This window comes from Pipra filicauda, unplaced genomic scaffold (assembly GCF_003945595.2).
Source record: "Pipra filicauda isolate LSUMZ 115617 unplaced genomic scaffold, ASM394559v2 scaffold491_size440573_pilon, whole genome shotgun sequence".
Taxonomy (NCBI): domain Eukaryota; kingdom Metazoa; phylum Chordata; class Aves; order Passeriformes; family Pipridae; genus Pipra; species Pipra filicauda.
In genome coordinates this window covers 388,674-411,729 of record NW_024104633.1, presented here as the reverse complement: position 1 = coordinate 411,729, position 23,056 = coordinate 388,674, and the positions used below count along the sequence as shown (strand labels likewise).

General features: G+C 41.1%; 1 protein-coding gene across 2 annotated transcripts in view; it reads right to left on the bottom strand.

The window, feature by feature from the left end:
• The window catches only part of CDH11 (cadherin 11), an 85,909-nt gene that overhangs the window by 17,643 nt on the left and 45,210 nt on the right, over positions 1 to 23,056 (bottom strand). For both annotated transcript variants that reach the window (XM_027718337.2, XM_027718339.2), the window contains exons 3-4: positions 2,286 to 2,679; positions 97 to 391 (exon numbers count right to left, since the gene is read on the bottom strand). In XM_027718337.2, the coding sequence (XP_027574138.1) occupies positions 97 to 391; positions 2,286 to 2,513 (523 nt within the window). In that variant the 5' untranslated portion in view covers positions 2,514 to 2,679. The remainder of the gene's footprint in view (positions 1 to 96; positions 392 to 2,285; positions 2,680 to 23,056) is intronic.

Sequence of the window (23,056 nt, the reverse complement as noted above, 5' to 3'; positions counted from 1 at the left end):
AACTCTTGACAATAAGAATTAAATAAAGTCAAGACATACTGACAAAGCAACACCTTCTCTAAGGCCAGGAGCTGCAGTGCATTTCTGAGTACTCACCTACATTTGATCTCTCTGGCACATTGGCATGGTAGTTTTCATGAAGAAACTCGGGCGGGTTGTCATTTATATCTTGCACTTTGACAATGAATTCCGAGGGTGGTTCCAAAGGTCTGTTGGTGTTCCTGTCCACAGCCTGTGCCGTGAGGGTGTACTGAGCTCTCTCCTCCCGGTCCAGTGTCTTTGTTGCATGGATGTTCCCTGATTTGTCATCAATAACAAAAATGATTCCTGCTCCTTCACCTGAGAGAATGTATTTAATGTTTCCATCTCCAGAATCAATATCTGAATGAAGCTACAAAATGAGAAACAGACATACCTTAACAAGGTACCACATTTCATGGATGAGCTTACGAAACAAAAACGTTCAGGAAAATACTATAATTTCAGAGTTTTTAAAAACCTTGTCTTACACCAGGCAATAATCCACACTCAGGCATATGGTGTGACCTCATCTACCCTGCACTCAGGGCAGCTGCCAGCCCAGACCTGCATCCTGCCACACACAGGCTGCTGCTGAGACCCAAGCCTTCAGATTTAAGATTTAAAGAAGAGAATACACGAGAAGATAATTATGGCAGGTTCTTTATTCAAACCCAGTTGGAAGGAAGAGTCATTTTCAAAAACATTTTTGTGCACTTCATACAAATCATATTCTACTGGGTTGCATTTAAAAAGCTGTTAAGTGATAAATGGGATGCAACCAGTGAGCTCAGCAGTGTGCCCAGGTGGGCAAAGGGATCCTGGCTTGCATCAAGAATAGTGTGACCAAGGAAGTGATTGTCCCCTGTACTGGGCACTGCTGAGGCCCCTCAAGTTCTGTGCCCAGTTCTGAGCCCTCACAGCAAGAAAGGCATTGAGGGGCTGGAGCGTGTGCAGGGAAGGGAACGGAGCTGGGAAGGGGCTGGAGCAGCAGGAGCAGCTGAGGGAGCTGGGGGGGCTCAGCCTGGAGAAAAGGAGGCTCAGGGGGGACCTTCTGGCTCTGCAACCCCCTGACAGGAGGGGGGAGCCGGGGGGGGTCGGGCTCTGCTCCCAGGGAACAAGGGACAGGAGGAGAGGGAACGGCCTCCAGCTGTGCCAGGGGAGGCTCAGGTTGGACATCAGGAGGAATTTCTTGCTGGAAAGGGTGGTCAGGCCTTGGCAGGGGCTGCCCAGGGAGGTTTGGAGTGCCCATCCCTGGAGGTGTCCCAGGAAGGCCTGGCTGTGGCACTGAGTGCTCTGGGCTGGGGGACAAGGGGGGCATCGGGCACAGGGGGGATCCATGGGCTGGGAGGGCTTTTCCAGCATTAATGATTCTCTGATTCTGTGATTGCCAACTGGAGTGATTGCCAACTAATTACACCCTCTTTAATACAAAAGAAGAAACAAATGCTTACTAAACACTCTTACTTCTGCAACCAGTGCACACTTCACTTTGATGGATGAGGGAAACATTGAGCCAAATTACAGATTTATTGATTTTATATTGACATCCACAAATTACTAACACTAACCACCTTTTAAACCGGGCTGTCAGAATGGTATTTGCTGACATTGGTCCTGTTTCCCCACTCTTTTTGTGCTGGTCTTAAGTCAACAGAGTTCTGCTGACTGTTTAAAAACTGGCAAATATGCTTGTTTATTTATCTATTTATATTCTGCTAGTGTTAGACAGTAGCAGAATAAAAAACTAGTCCGGGATGTGTGCACATACACATGTGCACACAGATATCTCTCGCTCTATACCCACCCCTCCATACGTTTGATTTTACTGATAAATTGAAAACGAAATGGTGAGAAGATACCTATTGGGCAGGACACTTTTACTGAGCTGCTGGGTCGGACATTACATTTTTAATTACTACTTTTAAAGTCCCAAGAATGATAACAGATATTCTTGGGACATATTGTTGCTCAAGTGCTTCTGTGGTTCTTGCTGGTTTGCCAAGTAACAGCTTTCACACCTTCATGCAAGGGCTGCTGAGTTCAGTGGAAATATTTGTATTGCCTTAGATGGTATTTTGCTTAACATCTACACTGAGCTCCAAGAAAGTGATTCTAGGTGAATAAGTAGCTGTTGAAGAAGCATCTAAAACAACACAAAGGTAAGAGTAAGAAGAAACAACGGCAAGGAAAAACTCAGCAACACACAAAATAACAATATAAATTAATAATATTAATTGATGACAGAGAAGGAAATTCTTTCTTACCCTTCCCACTAGCACAGGATCTGGTCCTGTGTACTCTTCTATAACAAAGAACTGATTCCACACCCAGCCTCTCTTGGAGCGGTGCAGGACTTGTCCCTCCTTGCCTTTCTCGTGGTGCCCGTGGAGCGATGGCCGGGACTGGCTCAGTGGCCCCGTGCTCAGGGCGTGGCTGTAGCACAACATGCCCAGGCAAAGCAGAGCAGCCTGTAAACAACTGTTCTCCTTCATTTTTGGTTATTTTGTAGGCACAGAAGTATCCAAGAATCTACTCCTTCCACCTTGGAACTCAAAAAGTTTGACGCTGCTGAAGTTTCACACAGACTGTTGTGCACATAGGATGCCACCACACATTAAACACATCACTTTAATGCTCTGCAGCTTCCCAACTTAATTCCTGAAAGAAAGCAAAATGGAGAAGATTGTCACTTCCTTATAGAAGTCTTTGAGGATGTAGTAATTTTTTTATTAAGTGAAATAAAATTAGGACTTCCTCGATAAATGTCAAGATAAGAAGACTAAAATAAATCAATAATTATGAAATACAGACTAATGAGCATATTTGGTGCTTTCTAACATGGAACTGCCACCTTGTAGAATCTCCTGACTGGTTTGGACAGTCACTGCCTGGAAGTTGAAAGATAGGGAATTATATTCTCTCATGATCCTTTCAAATGGATTTAGCCCAAGATGCAAGGTAACTATAGAAATACCAAATTTATGTCTAATTGCTCTTTGGAGCTTAGATATAAGCCTTAGATATAAGCTGCTAAGCCACAGGTCTGCATTTAAGGGAGAGACCAAGACTTATCAAGGATGCAATATTTCTACATGATCAACACATTTCCACGCTGAACACAACACCCATGTTTTTCTAGGCAGGAGCAGTGGCTGACAGAGCTCCAAGGACCTACAGTTTGGATTTAGACCCTTGAAACACCTCTGAGCTTTAAGTCATCAAAGCAGAGAAGCAGCATTGATTGCCCAAATCAGTCTGCTGGCTTTGGGCTGGTGAGAGTAAGTGCCACAAACTGATAAAAACTTGATCAGATATTTTTGATAATGTAACAATTGATTTAGCTATTTATTTCTAGTACTATATTGATGTCTTCCTTTCTAATACTTCTTAAAACACTAGGTCAGAATTAATATTTGAAGGACAAATTGCATAATAGAGTGAAACCTGAACTAAGGTCTAAACCTTCAGCAGCTCCCAATCCATCACAAAGGCCACTTTGACTAATCCCTGGGGTTTCCAATATATTCTTCTTGAATCTTTATAGAACAACCAATTTTACAAGCTCCCTATGGTGTTTCTTTCAGTTTTCAGTGTAATTCACTTTGCTCTTCTGCAAAATACTAACAAAACATTTGATGTTATATTCATACAGGCGTATGTATAAACATGTGCTACCATCAGCTTTAAAAAAGAACAATTTTTTAATGAGAAATAAGATCTTACACTTGGTATTTGCAGCAGGCAAAATGTGAATAGAGAGAAAAGCTTGAACCCACACTCCAATCTATAACTCCAGTAACAGAAAAACATCTCACTGGTACCAAACCTACTCATGTGGGGATGTCTATCTCACCTCCTGAGCAGTCGTGCCCTCCTGTCCACACCCCTTTGCACAGGTACATAAAAATACATTGGCAAAAAGGGGGGTAGAAGTAAGAGATTAAATATCTGGATTTATTTGCTCAAAAAAGATAAGTTCTTAATTTTATGTCATTGAAAACTGAAATAACCTCAATTACAAGTCCACAATGGCTCCAGCATAATGAATTCGATGAAATTCACCCAGAGAGGTGTGAACACACTCAGGCTTTCATAAGCATATTTACTAAGTGTATTCGTTGTATCCATTTAATTTTTTACTATTGTTATATGATGACGCATTACAGATTACTCATACCAGCATGGAAGACATGAAAAAGAAAACAATCTCTATTATTTTGCCCAGGAAAATGTTTTTATTTTCACATGATATATGTGTGTGCAGTTTGGAGCATTAGGTCTGTGAGTTTTATTTTGTATCTCCATTTTGTTGAGAGGTAAAAACAACTTAAAGGGCCTGAGAAACTGAGATTTCACCTATTTCAGAGGTGGCTTAAAGATGAAAAGTCTTTCAACACTAGATTATAGTGGCTTTCAATGATAATGGTTAATTCTGAGAGGAAAGGACACTCCTTTTTCCACCCAGATTTGCACAGAAAAAATGAAATTGAAGCCCTAGGTATGCAGCATTTACTTACCAAGCTTTCCCAGTATTGAACTTTATTAAACATAGTACATCTTTATAAACACAACCCATCAAATTCTCTGCTCATCCCACAGGTGTAGACTGAGTTACTCTGTCCCGTGCATAAACACATCTTGTTTTACATCCTTGTGGAAATGTAATCTCCAGCACCTGAGGTAACCTCCTTTGACCTCTTCATCTACAGAAATTTATTTATGTAACCAAATTCTGTGCCTTAAGGCCAGGTCAGTCTGCTTCATAGTTGCATCCAGCTAATCAGTGATGTTGCTATTTCAGACAAAGTTTGCTCTGGAGTGTCCTTCTAGTGAAACAGTCCTTAGTGCCAGGCCCAGTCCAGGTGATTACCCTGGGCAGGGACACTGCTACAGGGATCTGTACTACAGGGATCACTCGTGCAGCAGATAGAGGGGCTTAGGCTCCTGGAATGCTAAAAGGAGCCTACATGCTCCAGACAGAACTGGAAGAGGAACATATTCCTGGACAGCTGTGCATTTTTAAACCTGATGTGAAAAACCCCTGTAGGTAAACTGCTTATGTTAATAGACTTTGGATGCATTTGAAAATTAAACTCACTGACAATCATTCACCATTAATATCCCATAATGATCTCAACTGTGCAAATAAGTAAACAAATACCCCCACTACTCCAAAAGTTCTCAATACTTTTATGTAAACCAGTAAACACTTTGTAAAGCTGCTTACCAATAATGGAAAAGCCAAGCTGATACATATGTGTTTAATATCAGCTATTCAAGTGCGAAGTGCTGGAAACAAAGTCTGGTAATCCCAGATCCATGCCTAATATATTAATAAGGATTAAAGCAAAAATTATTTGCTATCTTTTGTTTTATCCTCTGCATGTACATGTATGGAAACATATCTTCAAGCTAAAGAAAACTATTATCTCTCATTCACTACTTAACAGAATCACAGACTGGTTTGGGTTGGAAGTGACCTTAAAGCCCATCTCATTCCAGCCCCTGCCATGGGCAGGGACACCTCCCACTAGCCCAGGTTGCTCCAAGCCCCTCCAACCTGGCCTTGGACACTTCCAGGGATCCAGGGGCAACCACAGCTTCTCTGGGCAACCTGGGCCAGGGCCTCCTCACACTCACAGGGAACAATTCCTTCCCCATATCCCATCTAACCCTCCCCTCTGTCCGTGGGAAGCCATTCCCCCTGTCCTGTCACTCCAGCCCTTGTCAATAGTCTCTCTCCATCTTTCTTGCAGGCCCCTTCAGGCCCTGCAAGGCCACAGTCAGGTCCCCCCAAAGCTTCTCTTCTCCAGGCTGCACAATCCCAACTCTCCCAGCCTTTCCTCCCAGCAGAGCTGCTCCAGCCCTCTGCTCATCTTGGTGCCTCCTCTGGACTCTCTGCAGCAGCTCCATGTCCTTGCTGTGCTGTTCCCCAGGGCTGGAGCAGCTCTGCAGGGGGGTCTCACCTGAGGGGCAGAGGGGCAGAATCGCCCCCTGCCCTGCTGCCCACACTGGGGGATCAGCCCAGGGCACGGGGGGTTCTGGCTCCCAGCACACACGTCCAGGGCACGTCCAACTTGGGCTAAAAAAAATCCCTAAGACTGTTTATAGTAATTGCTTCTGTTTTGAGTTATAAAGTCAAAGGACTCTATTTTAGTAGCAATGCCGAGCTGGTTCTTTAGTAAGTGACCTACAGGACGTCAGGCTGCAATTCAAGCTGGAGCTGCAGGCAATAAGGTCTCCTTGGCCTCCTCACGCCCCTCCTGAAGGTCCTGCTCTGCTCACTCACGCTGTGTTGCCCCAGCAGGGAGCCCTCTGAGAGCCCTCTGACTCCCACAGCAGAAAAGCTGAGAGAATAAATCCACAGGTTCCACTGAAGTCTACGAAATTACTCAAATTCAAAACAGTTGCAGTTTGTCCTTTTATAAATTGCATTTTATTCTAAAAGTCAAGGTGCACAAGATGCTCTCAGGTTACAGCTAAAATTTATAAAGCGGGTCCTTTTCTCTTGTGGAAAAATACCTCATAATCCTGCAAGCATGGAATAGAGATGTGAGGATGGCAATTGCTGCAGCTGTCTGGGCTGCTGCTTGAGTGAATGTCCCAAAATTCTGTGTGCAGCATTTGTAGTCAGGCACTGCACAGATAGTGACCTGTCAGACTCATTTGCTGTGAATGTTTGTAATATTTTATTTAAAAAATCACAGCATTTACATGTCCTGAAAATTACTGTTATTTCTGCTCATAGATTATATTCCTCAACAACAGCAAACAAATCTCAATGGGCAGTTGACCCAGCTACAACATTGTGCTGGTTTGGGCTGGGATAGAGTTAATTTTCTTCCTGGTAGCTGGTCCAGTGCTGTGTTTTGGATTTAGTAAGAGAATAATGTTGATCACACACTGATGTTTTAGTTGTTCCTGACTAATGTTTATACTGAGTCAAGGACCTTTCAGCTTCTCATGTCCTCCCTCCAGGAGCCTGGAGGGGAAGCACAAAAAGCTGGGAGTGGACACAGCTGGACAACTGACCCAAACTGGCCAAAAGGACCTTCCAAATCATTACAACATCAGGCTCAGCACATAAACTGGGAACCACTGCTCAGGAACTGGCTGGGCATATGTCTGTGACTGGTGAAAAATTGCATTGTGCACCAACTGTTTTGTACGTTCTAATTCTTTCATCCTTACTATCATTCTTTTCTTCCTTTTCTGTCCCTATAAAGCATCTTTATCTCAAGTGATGAGTTTTCTCACTTTTACTCTTCCAAGACTCTCCCCCATCCCAGGGGAGGAGCAGGGGAGTGAGCAAGTGCCTGCGTGGTGCTGAGTTGCTGGCTGGGGTTAATCCACAGCAGACATCCATTTGGAATCGCACAACATGTAATTTTGAAAATCCAAGTTTTCCTAAGAAATCTGTAAAAAAGCTGCTTCCCACTTCCTTAAGCATAGTGGATGCCAGGTTTCACAGAATCATAGAATAAGCTGAGTTGGATGGGACTCATTAGGACCATGGAGTCGAACTCCTGGCCCTGCACAGACACCCCAACAATCCCACTGTGTCCCTGAGGGCGTTGTCCAAACCCTCCTGGAGCTCTGGCAGCCTTGGGGCTGTGCCCACTGCCCTGGGGAGCCTGGGCAGTGCCCAACCAGCCTCTGGGGGAAGAACCTTTAGCTGAGATCCAACCTGAGCCTGCCCTGACACAGCTCCAGCCATTCCCTGGCTGCTGTCCCTGGTCCCCCCAGAGCAGAGCTCAGTCCCTGCCCCTCCTCTGCCCCTCATGAGAAGCTACAAACTATCCTTACACTAAGATAGACTGTTCTCAAAAGGAAGAATTCCGTTAACATATTTTAATTGCATACAAACAAGTGTTGGCAGTTTTGGTATTGAATAATAGCTTTATTGAGGATAAAGGGAGAACAAGAGTTAAAAAGATCCAGTTATATCAGCAGGGCACAGGAGAGCAGTGAAATTCCCAAATGCTGCCCATGTAAGTTGATCAGTTGAGCTATCCAGGACTGAGAAATGTCCAAAAAAATCTAGTCCACACTCTGAAAAACAACATACACCATGGGGTGCATACAGAAATGTTTGCATGGAAATAAAATATGTCCCTAAATCCTTGGGAGAACATGCTGTCTGGGCATTTCTAGATACACAAACAGTATGTCTATGCTGTGTACTTGTAGTTATTACTTAGTCTTGGAAATGCAGAGCTCATAAGTTTCAATTTTAACATAAGAAAAGTCTGTTCTTCTACTCTCAGAGAATAATATCCATTGATATTCCTACTGGAAACACACTATTCATGTAAGAATTCAATTAAGAACACATCTATCATAAACCTGAAAAATAATATATCCAAGTCCACACAGAAAACATACTCTAAAAAGTCGGTCTGCTCTACACAGCTTCACACTAATGTGAATGACTGCTCAGAGATGACTAACAGCAAAAACTAAAGAGCCAGCAAAGATTATTTTAATGACAAGACCAGTGGCGGAAGTGAAGTCTGGCCAATTTTAAATTCCTTTCATTATACTTATAGCAAAAATAATCCCACACGTTCCTGATGATTTCCTGCATGCTATTAAATGACCATATGCCAAGTTATAATAGACTAAACAATTTTTCTGATTTGTCTAGGCTGTAACTTCTGGATGATACATTAAAATAGCAATTGTTCTCAGGAATACACTTGGCAGAAAGCAGCCAAGACCACAGTGTAGCGATATAATAATGGATGATTATGTTCTGAAATGTGTTGCACAAGTATCAAGTAAATATAGCAAACTCCCAGTCCAAATGCGATTTTAGCTGCAATTAGAATTAACTGAGAAGATGAATGATTAATTTTACAGTAATTTTATCATCAGACAAGGAAATGAATAGTTTTTTAATGACAGAATAAATATTGGATCATATTAGTTCTGGAGTTGAGAGTGTCTGAGTTTTGGGCAATCAGGGTCATGAAAATGAGCAGTTCCCATGGAAAGAAGGTAGGAATCATATTACCAGATCAAATAATCAGACGAGTCCCACTGAGCCCTTACTGGTAAATCTTTAGGGTATATCGTGAATTTACCTGCTTTGGGAGTTTTTACTAAAACAGAATTGAGTTATGTGGAAGAGCTTTGTGCACAACCATTCCATCACTTGTGTGCACTGATGAATGTGTGAGCAGTTCAGCCTGGCATGTATCTTCATACTCTTGTACATTGCTGCATTCAAACACCTGATGCCTACCTATTGTCAAGAAATTTTGTGCACATTAATATGAAAATATTTTTGAAGGATATTAGTTCTTGGTGCAGAAAGCTATTCAGCCCTAACCACCCGGTTTCACACATCTTGGTAACCCAACAGTTGGGTTTGATTTGATTTTTCTCTGTTTAACAAAACATTGTTCTTTTCCTTGACTCACTTCAAGAAAATTATGCATAAAAAAGTAAACAAATAGCCTGTTCCCTTTGGTTTGTGAAACAAAATAAAACACCAGGGATCAGTACCTTGCGCTTTTAATTTAATTCTCCTGGTTACTTTTTGATTTTAAAATGTTCTGCATTATCAGACCAATCTTTGAATAGTTTTTAGCTTAGACTTTACATGGAAATAAGGCCTCTCCTTTTATTTATATGAAATAATGTTATGCGACATATCGAGTTCTACATATGTAGTTTGCATGACACATGTAGCAAAGTCCTGAAAAATGCCAAACTTTGAGATTCTAGGTACTCTAAAGACTTGAATTAGGATTATCTTGTTTTTCCACTGGAACTAGACTAAGACTGATTTGTCCTGGATAGAGCTACCCCTATGATATGCAGAATTAACAAAGGTGCAACACTGGTGTGTCATCATTTGCAAGGTCTACATTAAATGGAATGAGCTGAACTGGAGGGTGAGACAATATCAGCTTTTTAACTTTCAGTGACCCCAGAAGGAAAGGGCTTTAAACGTGTTTCCAGTCAGGAAATCAGCCTGTTAGGAGATGGATTTTTGCTTCCTCACATGAACCCTTTCCCCCAGGACACGGAGTTTTGTTCATATACCAGCAGAGTTCCCTCTCCAAGTGCCAGGACATGGCCCTTACTCATCACATACAAAATAGGAAATTAAAAGCTGCAGGACTCCACACCCAGCACACTGACTTTAGGACTAACCCCAGAGACTGGTCGTGGATATGTCTGCTGGGAATCAAGCAGGAGGAGCACAGAGTGACGGGACAACTGACAGAGTAGCTTTAGATTGGATATGGGGAAGGTTGCCCAGAGAAGCTGTGGCTGCCCCTGGATCCCTGGAAGTGTCCAAGGCCAGGTTGGACAGGGTTTGGAGCAACCTGGGCTAGTGGAAGGTGTCCCTGCCCATGGCCAGGGTGGCACTGGATGGGCTTTAAGGTCCCTTCCCACCCAAATCATTCTGTTGTTTTATGATTAAAGGCCAATTTGCATTAGTCTCATGCAAAAAGTTTTGCTTAAATGACAATTTCTGACACAGGAAAAGATTTTCCTGCTGTATATATAACTGGTAAATCTCATTTTTTTCCAATGTGTGATTCTAGAACAGACCACCAGCAACTAACTCCCTGTGGGCCCTTCTGTACCACTGAATCCCTCTTCTTGCTGAAACATATTCCAGGTCTCACTGGAGCCAACAGCAAATAACCCTCATCTGAATGCAAATTGATATGAAGTCTTCTGTGTCATTCACAAAATATAATTAGTCTTATGAGACAAAAGTATTTAGACCGGGAAAAGATATTTTTCATATTTAAAGATACTTGGGAAAAAAATTCTCTTAGTTATTCCTCTGAAGAAGACGAACGTCACACTCCTCCAGTTCATGTTCTGCTGTTCTGCACAGGAGCATGATGCAATGGAAGGGATTAGAACCTGAAGTTGCAGTTCTGCAGAGTTAACTATATATATAACTTTGTGTAGAACTTTATATATGGTGTGCAAAAAGCCAAGACTCCAGAGGTATCCTACTACAGAGGGATTCTAGGTCATGGTAAGATTTGTATGTACTAAATACAGAAATAAAATCTTTACAGAACTGCTGATTTCCATCTTTACAAAAGAAGTTGCTTTAAAAATGCTAAGTAAGTTTTGTAGAATCCTATTCTGAGTCTGTAGAATCCTATGAAAGGAAATCTTAATCCTCTGCAATTTTAAATTATGTTTTATAGCACTGTATTGGATTACTGAGATGTTTAAAGCCAATAATCCCCAGCTGCTTCAAAGAACAGTTTTTGAAATGTAGCCATGTTTTCCTGGAGCAGCTTTGGGACTCAGTATTACGAAACCATAGACAAATACAGAAAATGATGGCTCTTTGAAAACAGAAGTCATTGTGCAGGGAAGAGGAAGAAAAATAACCTCCTGAATGGTATGATGTGAAGTGTGTGTGAGTATCCAACTCTGAATTCATCATGGAAGGAAAGCACTTCCACCAAGCTTTGATTTACTTTGTACCCATTCGAGGAGAGTGAGGTTACCACTGGTGTACCTCATGCAAAGCAGGAGGGAGCAGGAAGACAACTTAGTATGTTATGAAGTGAATGACACAGAAATAAGCCTGAAAGAGTGATATTAAATGGCTTGGGAAGTGAAAAATGGCTGTAAACAGAGTTTTACATTTATTTGCTGCCCTAGGGAGATCCACTTAAGATAAATGTGACAGAGGCTGACTGGTTTTAAGCATAAACTCTACAGCAAAACAACCAGCGTAAGAAAGGTAGTCTTATTAAGCAACATGGTGATTGATAGAGTCATTTCAAGTAATGACTAAGCTCTTGGTAGAGTTTATTTTAAATAGTAATTGTGTTCTTGTGCATCTCAGACAAACTGGAATTCTCCTAATTTGCTGTGTGGTCCAAGGCCAATACAGCTCCAGCCTAGTCCATCCTCGTTTCAGTTCAGTTCAATGGAAGTGGCTATAAATGACCCCCTGAGGAGGAAATAAATGATAACTCAAGTGAACTTAATTCCAGCTACTAATGCTGTACTTACATGCTAAGCCAACCCTGAATATTTTTTTCCCTAAGAATGTATAAGTATGAATGTCTAAATAACACTTGTGCTGTGACTGACGGGCCTTTTGGTTTATGCCAGAAATGAGGTAGAAAGTCAAGATTAAAGAGTGAAAACCCATCAAAAACTAATGACTGCAGGCAGGTCCATTCAGCTACCAAATCAAGCCAGAAAGAACTGCACCAAGCAATCCACTTCTGTGGTGATCTCTAATCTCTTGCTGAAGGGCTGACAGACTCCACACAATCAGAAGTCCAAAGTCAGTCTGTGGTACTGCACTCACAGCCTCCTTTCTCGAGGCAGCTTCAGCAGTGCTGCTGAAATGCCAGACTGTTAAAGCATCCTGTGAGGGCTTTCTATGACCAGCGTGTTCCTCTATGAAACTTTCTACTTTGGATAAAATTCTCCAAGACTCCTCCATCCCCTGCTGCCCTTCAATTTGGTATCCCTCAATTAGGAAAGTTCCTGATAAAAGGCTTCCCCTATGGAAGGACATGGAAACCACCCCAGCAGCACCCTAAGTCTACCAACCATTTTGACTCTCTATTTAGAATCTCAAATTACATTCTCCGGAACATTTATCTTTATAAAACCTGACAAGTTAGTGAATTACTATGAGTCCCTTTTACAAATACATTTGCTAAAGAGAGAAAGGTGAGAGCTAAATTACTCATCAAAGAGCCTTCTTCTTTTCTCAGCTTTCTTGGAGCTGCAGAAGGAAGAGCTCAGATCTTTCAGTCGTGCACATGAAGGTTCTCTTTTTGATAGTTTGCTAAACTATTCTACTTTAGTGTAAATTTCTTCCATAAAGCCACTTTGAGAATTCTGAATGAAAAAGTGAATCAATAATTAATTTTTGCTCAGGCAGAGACTGTAAAGAGACCTATTTTGGCTTGATACCATGAGATAACAACACCAGGAATATTCTAACACATTCCTGAAACAGCCTCAATAGCACCAATAACAGAGACCATCACTGTTTAAATACCTGAGGGGAGGCTCCACCTGAAAAGACCAAATGTGTGGATTTATATTATTTGCAAACCATTAAATCATAAGATTATCATTCAAACAATAATTGCATAAGTATCTTCTGAGATATCTTGTTGTAGTTAGTCACCATAGAATATTTCCATTTAACCTAAAAAACAAATACACAAATGCAAAGAAAACACCACCTCCATTCCCACAACTTTCCCTTTGGCCTTCTGACCTGGTCTGAGCACAAATCAGAGGAATTATCTGTATTTTCAGTGTTTGAAAGTTATAAGGACTAAGACATAATTCCCAACATTATGTTACAAAACTAAAAATGCAGCAAGAGGTGTTAAAGTGATACAATTAGATGCTAAGCATATAAATAGCACAAAGACAGGCTCGTGTCAGCTTGCAATTAAAATTTGTTTTTCATTTAAATGACACATTTTTAAAAAGGGCAAATTATTCAGGACATCTTTCATGGTTAGAACTTGCTTTGAGTTAAAGCTGTTCCTCGCATATTTCTAGCTTATCACATGAACACTAACACATTCCAGAGACTATAGCTTGGCACTATTTCTGACCTGTAATCACAGGAGATTGCAACAAAACATTTCATTTCTGTTCTTCTGACAGAGTCATTAACAACAACAGTTTTAAGGCAGTGCCTTGCTCAGTTGGAAGGTTGTTTGCTATCAGGCTATCATCCAGAAGAGGCAAAATTTAAATACCTTGAACCAGTTCTTACATAAAAATTTCAGAAACTGATGTTCCACAGTGAGTTGGTCATGGAAAATTGGCCAAAAATGGGCATTTTAAAATTAGATTAGTGTTATTTGTAGCTGAAGCTATGAATCAACTATAATCAGCTGTATTTTGGAAGAGCATTATGTGTCTGGAGGATATAAATACCTTTTGCCACCATTTCTTTGATGCCAAGGGCAAGTCTTGACCTTAAGAGTGCAATAATCAGGTCCTGTGAGATACATCTGCATCCAACCAGAGTTAACCAACCATAGATCACCAACCAGAGCTCTTCATTTCGGATCCCCAATGCCTTTTTTAGCCAACAATGCAGTTATAAAAGTACTTGAGTGTGAATGAACGTATGTCCAGTCAGGTACAGCTTTAACTTCCAAACCAATAACAGTTTTCTCCCTAACGAAGACCAGGGAAGTGTCACTTGAAAATGAGTTTGCGAAAAAGAAAGAGGAAAACAACCCAACATTTGGTAGAATAGCTGCACTGAGAACAGTTACATTTTTTTGATTGAATGACCTTAAAATGAGAAAAGTAGAGGGGAAAGAATTTATATTCATAGCAGAAAAATAGATCCAAACCCCCATAATAACCCCCCATATATGTACATACACACACACACATATACCTATATAAGACTGAAAGTTCCATTCAAAAGAACAGGATTAGGCATTTTTTCCCCACATTAAATATGCCCTTGCATTCAGCATATTTTTCTACCAAAATGTTCTTTTCAAAATGTTGCCAGGGTGATATCACTATTTCAATCCAACCAATTTCCTTTGAAGTCTCCCATAACAGTAATTAAATAAATTGCTCTTGGAGTAATTATGTTTTTTTCTGGAAAAGGAACTATTAGGTTAAAGAGAGATGAGAGAGTCTGTCACCAAACATAATCTTTCTAAATACATTGGTACTTGTTACATTTATTGGAAGAAGGATGGAATACTTAGAAACTTTGGACCTTTTTAGCTTTTTAAAAGGAAATGTCAACTTCACAGCTGAAATAAGAAACAAACTGAAATGACTGCTGACAGTCTTGGGAGTGCATAGAGAAGGAAAATGGAGGTTGTGTCAATAAAAAGCTTTTAAAGACCATGTATTAAGCCCAAGAGAGCCGGTGTGAGCTAGAAGCCCAAATTACAGCCTTAGAAGCAAGTAGCTGGTGGACAAGATGAAGGTGACTGAAAGCCCAAGACTAATGATCAAGTGTATTGTACAAAATGGAGCTCTCCATAAATACATCATGTTTGCAAGAGCACGAGGCTGTGGAGACTGGGTTACTGGAACTGAGAAGGATCTGTGCATGGCAATGCATCAAATCAAATACCTCCCATCTCTGGTTGTGCGTTTTATCACCCCTGACAGAGGGAAACAAGGCTTTCACAGTTCCAAGTCATTTCCAAATCTGTAACTTTATGTTTCATCTGTACTTTCCCTCTTGTTTCCAAGCCAGGATAAAATTGTTAGTTGCAGTGTGTTGAGTGTCCTATGAGTTTTGTTCAGGTTTTTTTCCCAGATTTTGTTTTAACCTTGCTAAGGATCCCCCTATTATTTGTGGAAATTTGACATATACCTGAGAAGCAACCTGCAGCACCCAATGGTTTAACCTTCAGAACAGGCTGAGCAGACCCTCTGCCCTGTTCTTTGGTGCAGCCTGCTATCTCAGACTTCCCAGGATTCAAGTACTGACATTTGCTGGTTTTGTTCACATCACAAGGAGTCTGGAGTTGTTCATTTAAAAGCATTTTCATTCAGCAGGTGTGTATCTTTGTGTATGATGCTGAACACTCCCATCCTCCTTTTCCTCTAAATCTCTTTAGTAAATAAGAAAAGGCTGCAGAAGGGTAACCCATACGGATTAGTATCTGAATTTCTTTACGGAACCTTCACAATGTCACATCCAAGGGTAGTGACATAGCTAACCCTCTCTTTTCTCACCACTTTGAAGACTGAAAGACAGGGGTTTCAACTGCAAAACTTGCAGGAGGACAATAAAAAACAGCTTCCTGGAAATCCAGTGGTCAGAGAGAATAAAGTACCAGACGGGCACCAGCTGGAGAAACTGGATCTGGGGATTCATCCAAGAACAGGGAACGTCTTTCTGAACAGACAGACATATTTCTTGTTCCAATGTAATGGTTGACAGGGTAAACATTGCTATAAAAAACTTAACATGATCTTTATTTTCTAAAGCTCTTTGTGCAAATTTTGTGAACCCCTTCTGGCTCAAGCTTCAGTGAGTGAGCTTAGAATCAGACCCAAGGAATGGTAAATATATATTATAAGCAGGAAGAATCATTATGAAGGACACACACAGCCACTTATACTGTGTTTGGAAACACAGCTTTAACTGAACCTAACTATAATACGTGACAGAAATGATTATATAAGAATAAGATTACTAAAATGAATGTTTACTAAATGCCTATTTCATAATGGGGTTTAAATAAATAGTGTAAAAAATAATTTTCCATGTGTTAACATGAACTTGTTAATATTTCAGAGCCTTGTAAGCCCAGGTGTTCCCATTGGCTGTGACATGCCAGGGGCCATGTATGAGGCTGTCAGCACAGGCAGCAGGACCCATTTGGACCTTTAGACATCATCAGGACTTGTTTTGGCCTGCCTGGGCCTTGGTTTTGGTTAACTTATTTGGCTGTAACAGGTTCTCTAAGGACCAGGAGGCTTTTGGTTTAGCTCAAGATGAGTGTGTGCTGTCACACAGTTGGTTTGTGCACGTTGGAAATGAACAGATAAAAATAACAACCCACTTTTCCTTGTAGAACAAACTATCCATGACCCCCAAATAAAATGCAGCAGAGACAGGCATGGGATAATATGAGGAGATTTGAAAGTCCAGGTAAAAGATGAGAGTGGAGGTCTCCAGGCTGTAAACTGCTCACCAGGGGTCAGCTGCTGGCCATGGAACAGATACAACCTTGGGAGCTGCACAGAGCCAGTCTTGGATAACACAGGGAACAAAGGGCATTATTCAATGTACAGAAAATACACCTTTCACAGCAAACCAGGAGGTAATGTGGAGCTACAGAGCAAGCAAGGGTATGGAGCATGTTAGGAAACAAAAATCACTCTGGGTGGAGGAAGAAGGATCCATCCCTGTATTGTGTTCTAGAACACAAGGACCTTCCATCCCCATCCCCACCTCAAGACATCTGCCTGAGAGGTAGCTGATGGGGAGTATGACACCAGAGAAAGGGAAGGTTGTGGGCATCACTGTTAACTGTACATAACTTGTATAAAAGCTCAACATAGTTGAACTAACAATTCTTTGATTAACTGTTCAGACTTTAGGTTAAAAGCACATTCTTAGCTTTTAACTTCTGTTCCTTCGGTCTAAATGATCTTGACAAGCTGTAGCATAATAAACTGATGGAGGATTCAAGAAATCTGGTCTGAAAGCTCAATGTAACACAGGCAAAGCAGTTCAGCTGCACTAAAGATAATATGTCAGCCACGTGTGAGCTCTGGTTAAAGGACACAGATCTTGCTGAAAGGAGAGAACGGCACGTGGGGAGCAGAAGGAACCTGGATAATGACTGGGCCAGCAGAGCACCAGCTTCTGCTTAGGAGAGTAGTTTTGACAATTAGCAAAAAAGCCATTGCCATTCTCTTCTTTGCTGGGAAGTTTTCCCTCTTAAACAGTTAATTGATCTTTTTATTTGTTAAATATAAAGCAAATCAAATCTCTACAGACCTACAAGGAGAAAAGCAGCCATTCCATTTCTTGAATACACAGCCATTGTGTTATTCTGTTGATCCTGTGAGCAGCAGAGCAGCAGCAACCAGTGGGTCACTGGATTTCCTGTGAGACAGCACAACATGGTCTTTGTTGAGTTGTCCCTGGAGTGAGTCATTGTGACTCACTGAAAGGCTGTTCCCTGTGCTGGGACTGTTCTCTCCTGGGCCTGAGACCCGGCAGAGAGGGAGAGAGGGCACAAGTGATACCTTTGGACCCATAAACACAACACAGCAGTGAAGTCTGCAGTCAGTCCCCAGCCTTGGAGTGAACAGCTCATTAGTGAGGGCTCAATGTTTGTGTGAGCACATTCCCTGGGAAAATGCAGAGAAATACCCTCCCTCCAACACGCTGCAGCTCACACATGTCGCCTGCAGTGTGAGCATGAAAACAGCTTGGGAGGTCAAGGAGAGTCTTTTGGTTGGTTGGTTATTTTTCTTTCAGTGCAGCCTCGGTTCACAAAATATAGCTTAGAGCATGAAACCAAGCCAAGAGAGCCAGGAGGCCTCTCTGAGTGGCTAGACTAGAGATTACATAATATGCTTTCCTATTTTGGAGGGAGAAAAGGGAGAGTTGGAGGCCAGATGTCCAAGTTCTTTTGTAAAAGTAGGTATAAACCTGTAAAAGTACAGGGGATCAGACACCAGAACCAGGAATTTTCAGTATTTTAGGCTGCTGTTTCTGAAAGAAGATTGTGTTCATAAACAGAACCAGAAAATACCCTGCAGGGTCAGTCCTGCATTTGATTCCAAAAGTTATATTGGCTCAGACTTCCCCTTTTCTGGCCTCTCCTGTTATCCCATTGAATTCATTAGAAGGTTGTGGCTACTGGCCAAAAGAAACAGTTAATGCATCCCAGAGCCCATATGTTTTGAAATATCTTCTGAGACAGGAATTTATAGCATTGATATAATAAAACTCAGATTTCGACAGTAAAGTATAAGTCTGTGTGCTTGGCACACATACCAGAATTATACAGGAAATTTGAACCATGAAACCCTGAGGAAATTCAGAAAAATATGCAGCAACATCTAGAAAGAGGCCATTAGGACTTGGTTACACCTTTAAGAACAGCCTTAAGCAAGAGATAAATCACATATGGTGTTACACAGATAGCAGAAGCAGACCTAAAAGAACTGCCATTGAATCACAAATACTTTGGCTTTGGCACACTCAGTATAGCAAACTTAGCCTGGTCTAGAACAGTTCCTACCTTAGATAAGAAAAGATAGGATTTAGTCCTGACTCCATCCTCACTTTGCCCCTCCATGCCTCTGCCCTGCCCTGAGAAGGTTAGTTTTTGCTTTGATGTAGCTATTCTATTCTATTCTATTCTATTCTATTCTATTCTGTTTAGTCAATGATTATCCAACATGTGCTTTATATCCCAAAGAGTACATATTAATCTTCTGCAGGAATTACAGGTATTGCTTTTATAGACAAGAAACTGCACAGCTTTTCTCCTGTAAAGGGACAGAGGTAGTGACTTCACCCAAAACCTTGAAACAAACCTTCATTTATGAGACAAGGGAACCATTTTTATTCCACTACATGAATTCAGTGGGCTGCCACAGGCCAGTCATAATCTGTTATTGTTTCCCTACAACCTTGGACTATTAATTTTTCTTTTTAATGAACTGTCCAGTCTAGTTTAGCTATGGGAACTGTGATGGAGCTGCAATAGAAATGGTTTATGTCATGCCTTTGTCAAAAGGCTTTCCCCTAGAGCGGTAGAATGTAATTGAAAAGCCATTTTAAAATACAGTAACTGAGCGTTTGCAAATGCAGGTTGTCAGGAATAGAGGGGGGAAAACCATTGCATTATATTAGATTTTAGCAATCACAACTTGTGTGACTTTATTACTGTTTATACAGACGAGTAGAGTCTATAAATTGCATATGTAGCATGGTTATATCTCCAAGTATTCCTGAAAGATACTGAAGCAATTTACAAGAAGTTTTTCTTCAGCTGTGACTAAGAGTGCACGAATTGGCTTGGTTAAATACCTCAAAAGAATTAAATACACTAAATTTTGATTCATTTAATAGCATACAGGATATGTTCATTTTTGAAACAGCAAACTAACAATTGAGTAGAATTCAAGACGGTTTTTGTTGCATATGAAACTTGAATGGCTGAGTACACAGCAATCAATTTTTGTATGTAATATAAATGTGCAAGACACACTATTTAATTTCTCTTGTGTTTATTTTTTCTAGCCCTGGATGTGTGTATTATTTTCTTGGAGACCCTATGGTGAATGTGTTAAATTTTCTACTGTTGCTATCATCATCATCATTATTGAAGCCCAAAGTGAGCAACTATACAGAGGATTTATAGTTTAGGTTGGCAAGTTTTCTTAATAATTTCTGATCAAAATTGTTTCTGGAAGACTTTGATTTAGCTTTTGGTTCACATTTCTCACCTTTAAAGTAATTATGGGCATTTTGTTAGCAATTAATTTTATCACAACACAGATCTCACAAGTATTTGAGGTTATTTTGTCTCACAAGTGATTGGAGTTCTGGCGAGTTTTTTAGTCAATGTATCAACCTTTTAATGCTCCAGAGCAGAGCACACCCAGCCCAAACAGGGCTGGGATTTCCCAGAGAGCTGGGAAAATGCAGAGATGAGTGTTTGATGACTCAGTGGTTTCAGCATTTGAACTGGAACAAACCTTTTGCCACCAAGACCTGAATTTCAGTTCAGGTACAAGTTAATTACTTCCAAAAACAAATTACACATTTCAACGAAGTCAAGACTCTTTCAAGGCAATAGTACTTCATTGAAATAATTTTCTATTAAAAGCAGATAGGAAAATCTAAAATACCTCCATGTTAGGAGGTATTGAGACCAGAAGAGACAGGACTGTGAACATATTTCCCAGTTGATGTCTTTGAAGTCGTTGTAATTTCTAACAAAATAATCATTCTTCTTTGGTATCTATTTGACCAGGATATCTGTTTTATAATTATTCTAACAATATGTCCAAAGGTGTTTTAGCTCAAGCAAGTCTTGAAGATCACCAAAGAGCAAAAGTAATAAATTCAGACTGCATCTTGTTACACAGACTGTGTGAAATGAGACTGTCTTACTCTTAACAGTTCGCTCTCAGACCCTTCTTTAAGAACCACTTCAGGATTCGATTTACTTTGGAGTGTCATCTTACTAAAATCAAAGCTTTTGCCCTCATATATGAGCCTATTTCATTGAGATTACTAATATCCATCCTAAAAAACACGTAATAAGCTGATCCTGCAGGTACATGAGGTGTCTGCTCTGTGCTGTAGTTCTGCGGGCGGAAATCAACCTTCTTTCCGCGTGGCATTTGTGCAGAAACAAAACTATACAGCAATTTCCTTCCAAGACCTGCCCTGTATGCCAGGAATAGCATGGTTTTCCTACCATAGTCTTTCTATTAAAAACAAATAATAAAAAGATGTTAGACAAGAAAGAGGTAAAGTATACATCAGACAACACTGATTTTTATGGCCGGTAAGTGAACTTCAGTTTTTCTTCCTATATGGTGAACTCATCACAGCCTTCCAGTACCTGAAGGGGCTACAGGGAAGCTGGAGAGGGACTGTTCATCAGGAATTGCAGTGACAGGACAAAGGGGAACAGCTTCACACTGACAGAGAGAAATTCAAGGGAGATATATGGAAGGAATTCCTCCCTGGGAGGGTGGGGAGGCCCTGGCACAGGTTGCCCAGAGAAGCTGTGGCTGCCCCATCCCTGGAAGTGTCCAAGGCCAGGTTGGAGGGGGCTTGGAGTCACCTGGGCTAGTGAAGGGTGTCCCTGACCATGGCAGGGGGTGGAATGAGTTGAGCTTTAAGATCCCTTCCAACCCAAACCATTTCATGCTTCTATAAGACTGTTCTGTTTTGGGTCCTGCAGACCCTTCATTCATAAAGAATGCTTTCAGAATAACATAACTGAAGGGAAATATATCTGGTGTTGCCTACTACCAGTCTTTCTTGAACTTCTGTATAAAAAATCCAAGCTATACAGGAAGGAAACCTCTAGTCGGGATATTCCCACTTCCTGAGGCTACTGGCCTGTGTTCCAGCTCCCAGAGAGCTCAGCAGGGCCTTGCTGTCTGTCCTGCTGCTCCTTGTCCCAGAACAATAGCTAAACATGAATATTTTACCTTCTCAACTGTTTGATTATCCAGCTACTGTAACAGGAAATTTGCATTCCTGAACAGGCACAGCTGGGAGTAATTTAAGAAAGATCCCTCAAAAGAAGGGAGGAGAATTTAGGAAGCATATGGATGCACAGGTTTACATGATAATCAACAAAAGCAGCTCTTGTTCCTCCTCTTTTGCAGGGAGACACTTCACACCCCAAGCAGAGGGAACATCCCACAGTTACTCTGCAGGAAGCTTTCTTTCAGAAATTATTTACTTTAACCCTGATATGTAAAAAAGTCTATGAGAAAAGACACAACAGGTTTGCAGATAAGGCATGAAAAAAACTGGAGTAGGGACCCAGATTGTTGAATTCACTTATCTCATACACTAGTGACAGGGATGGACCTTCATGTTTTCCTTTAAGCTTATCCCTCACAGTCCTTTAATTTGTAAAAATTTAGTTTAGTTGGAAGTGTAGCTCCGAAGTAGAGCAGAAAGAGGCCTGAACTAAACCATGAACTGAGACATAAGAAAACACCAAAAGAGGCAAACTGAAACAGTGGTGAGAAAATGCATGTAACTGTGCATGGAGCAGAGACCAGAGAACCTGAATGCAGAACTCATTTCAGGTATTTTTGCTGTCTTCCTGATACCCATAAATGAATTTGAAACTTAGTCAGGAAGCCTTCAAACCACACCCTCTTTAGAATTCTACTGAAAAGCCGCATCCGAACAAGAGCTGAGCACTGTTTGCAAAACGTGGCCTTTGTGTTCAGACAGGCTCAGAATCTTCCAAGCTGAGCTCTTCCTCAGGAGCCCAGGGGCTGCGTGAACCTGGCTGCTGTTGGTGTCACTGTCACGTTCAGCCTCACTGCTGCCCGTTAACGAGTCAGAGGGTGCCGCAAACACAAACCTACAGAGCCGCTCACAGGGTGTTTAAGTGCACGGGCCGCTCGGCTGCTGGAAACAAGATTATTGTCATTCAAGGGCATGTCCACAGAAATGCAGTGTCTGTCAAGCAGGACTTGAGTTCATTGAATGCAAAACCTGAGTCAGCTACAGAGAGACTTTAACAACCTGGCTTTGCACTTCTTATCCTCGACAATTCAGATGGGATCATGCCTTTGATTCCATAAAAATGGTACTGTTTCTATATTTACTATCTATTTCACTTAATCTGTTTCTGTGTTAATTTAAAAAAAGAATACCATGGGCATTTCTGTAAGTGGGCAATTCTCACCTCTGTGGAATCACACTAATAGCACGACTGAAAGTCACAGAGGATTTGAAAAATTAAAGGTATCAGAGCAGCAGATACAACTACTGTTAAGTCTAGAGTTTCTTGTACTGCTCTATTTCCACACTTTCCAC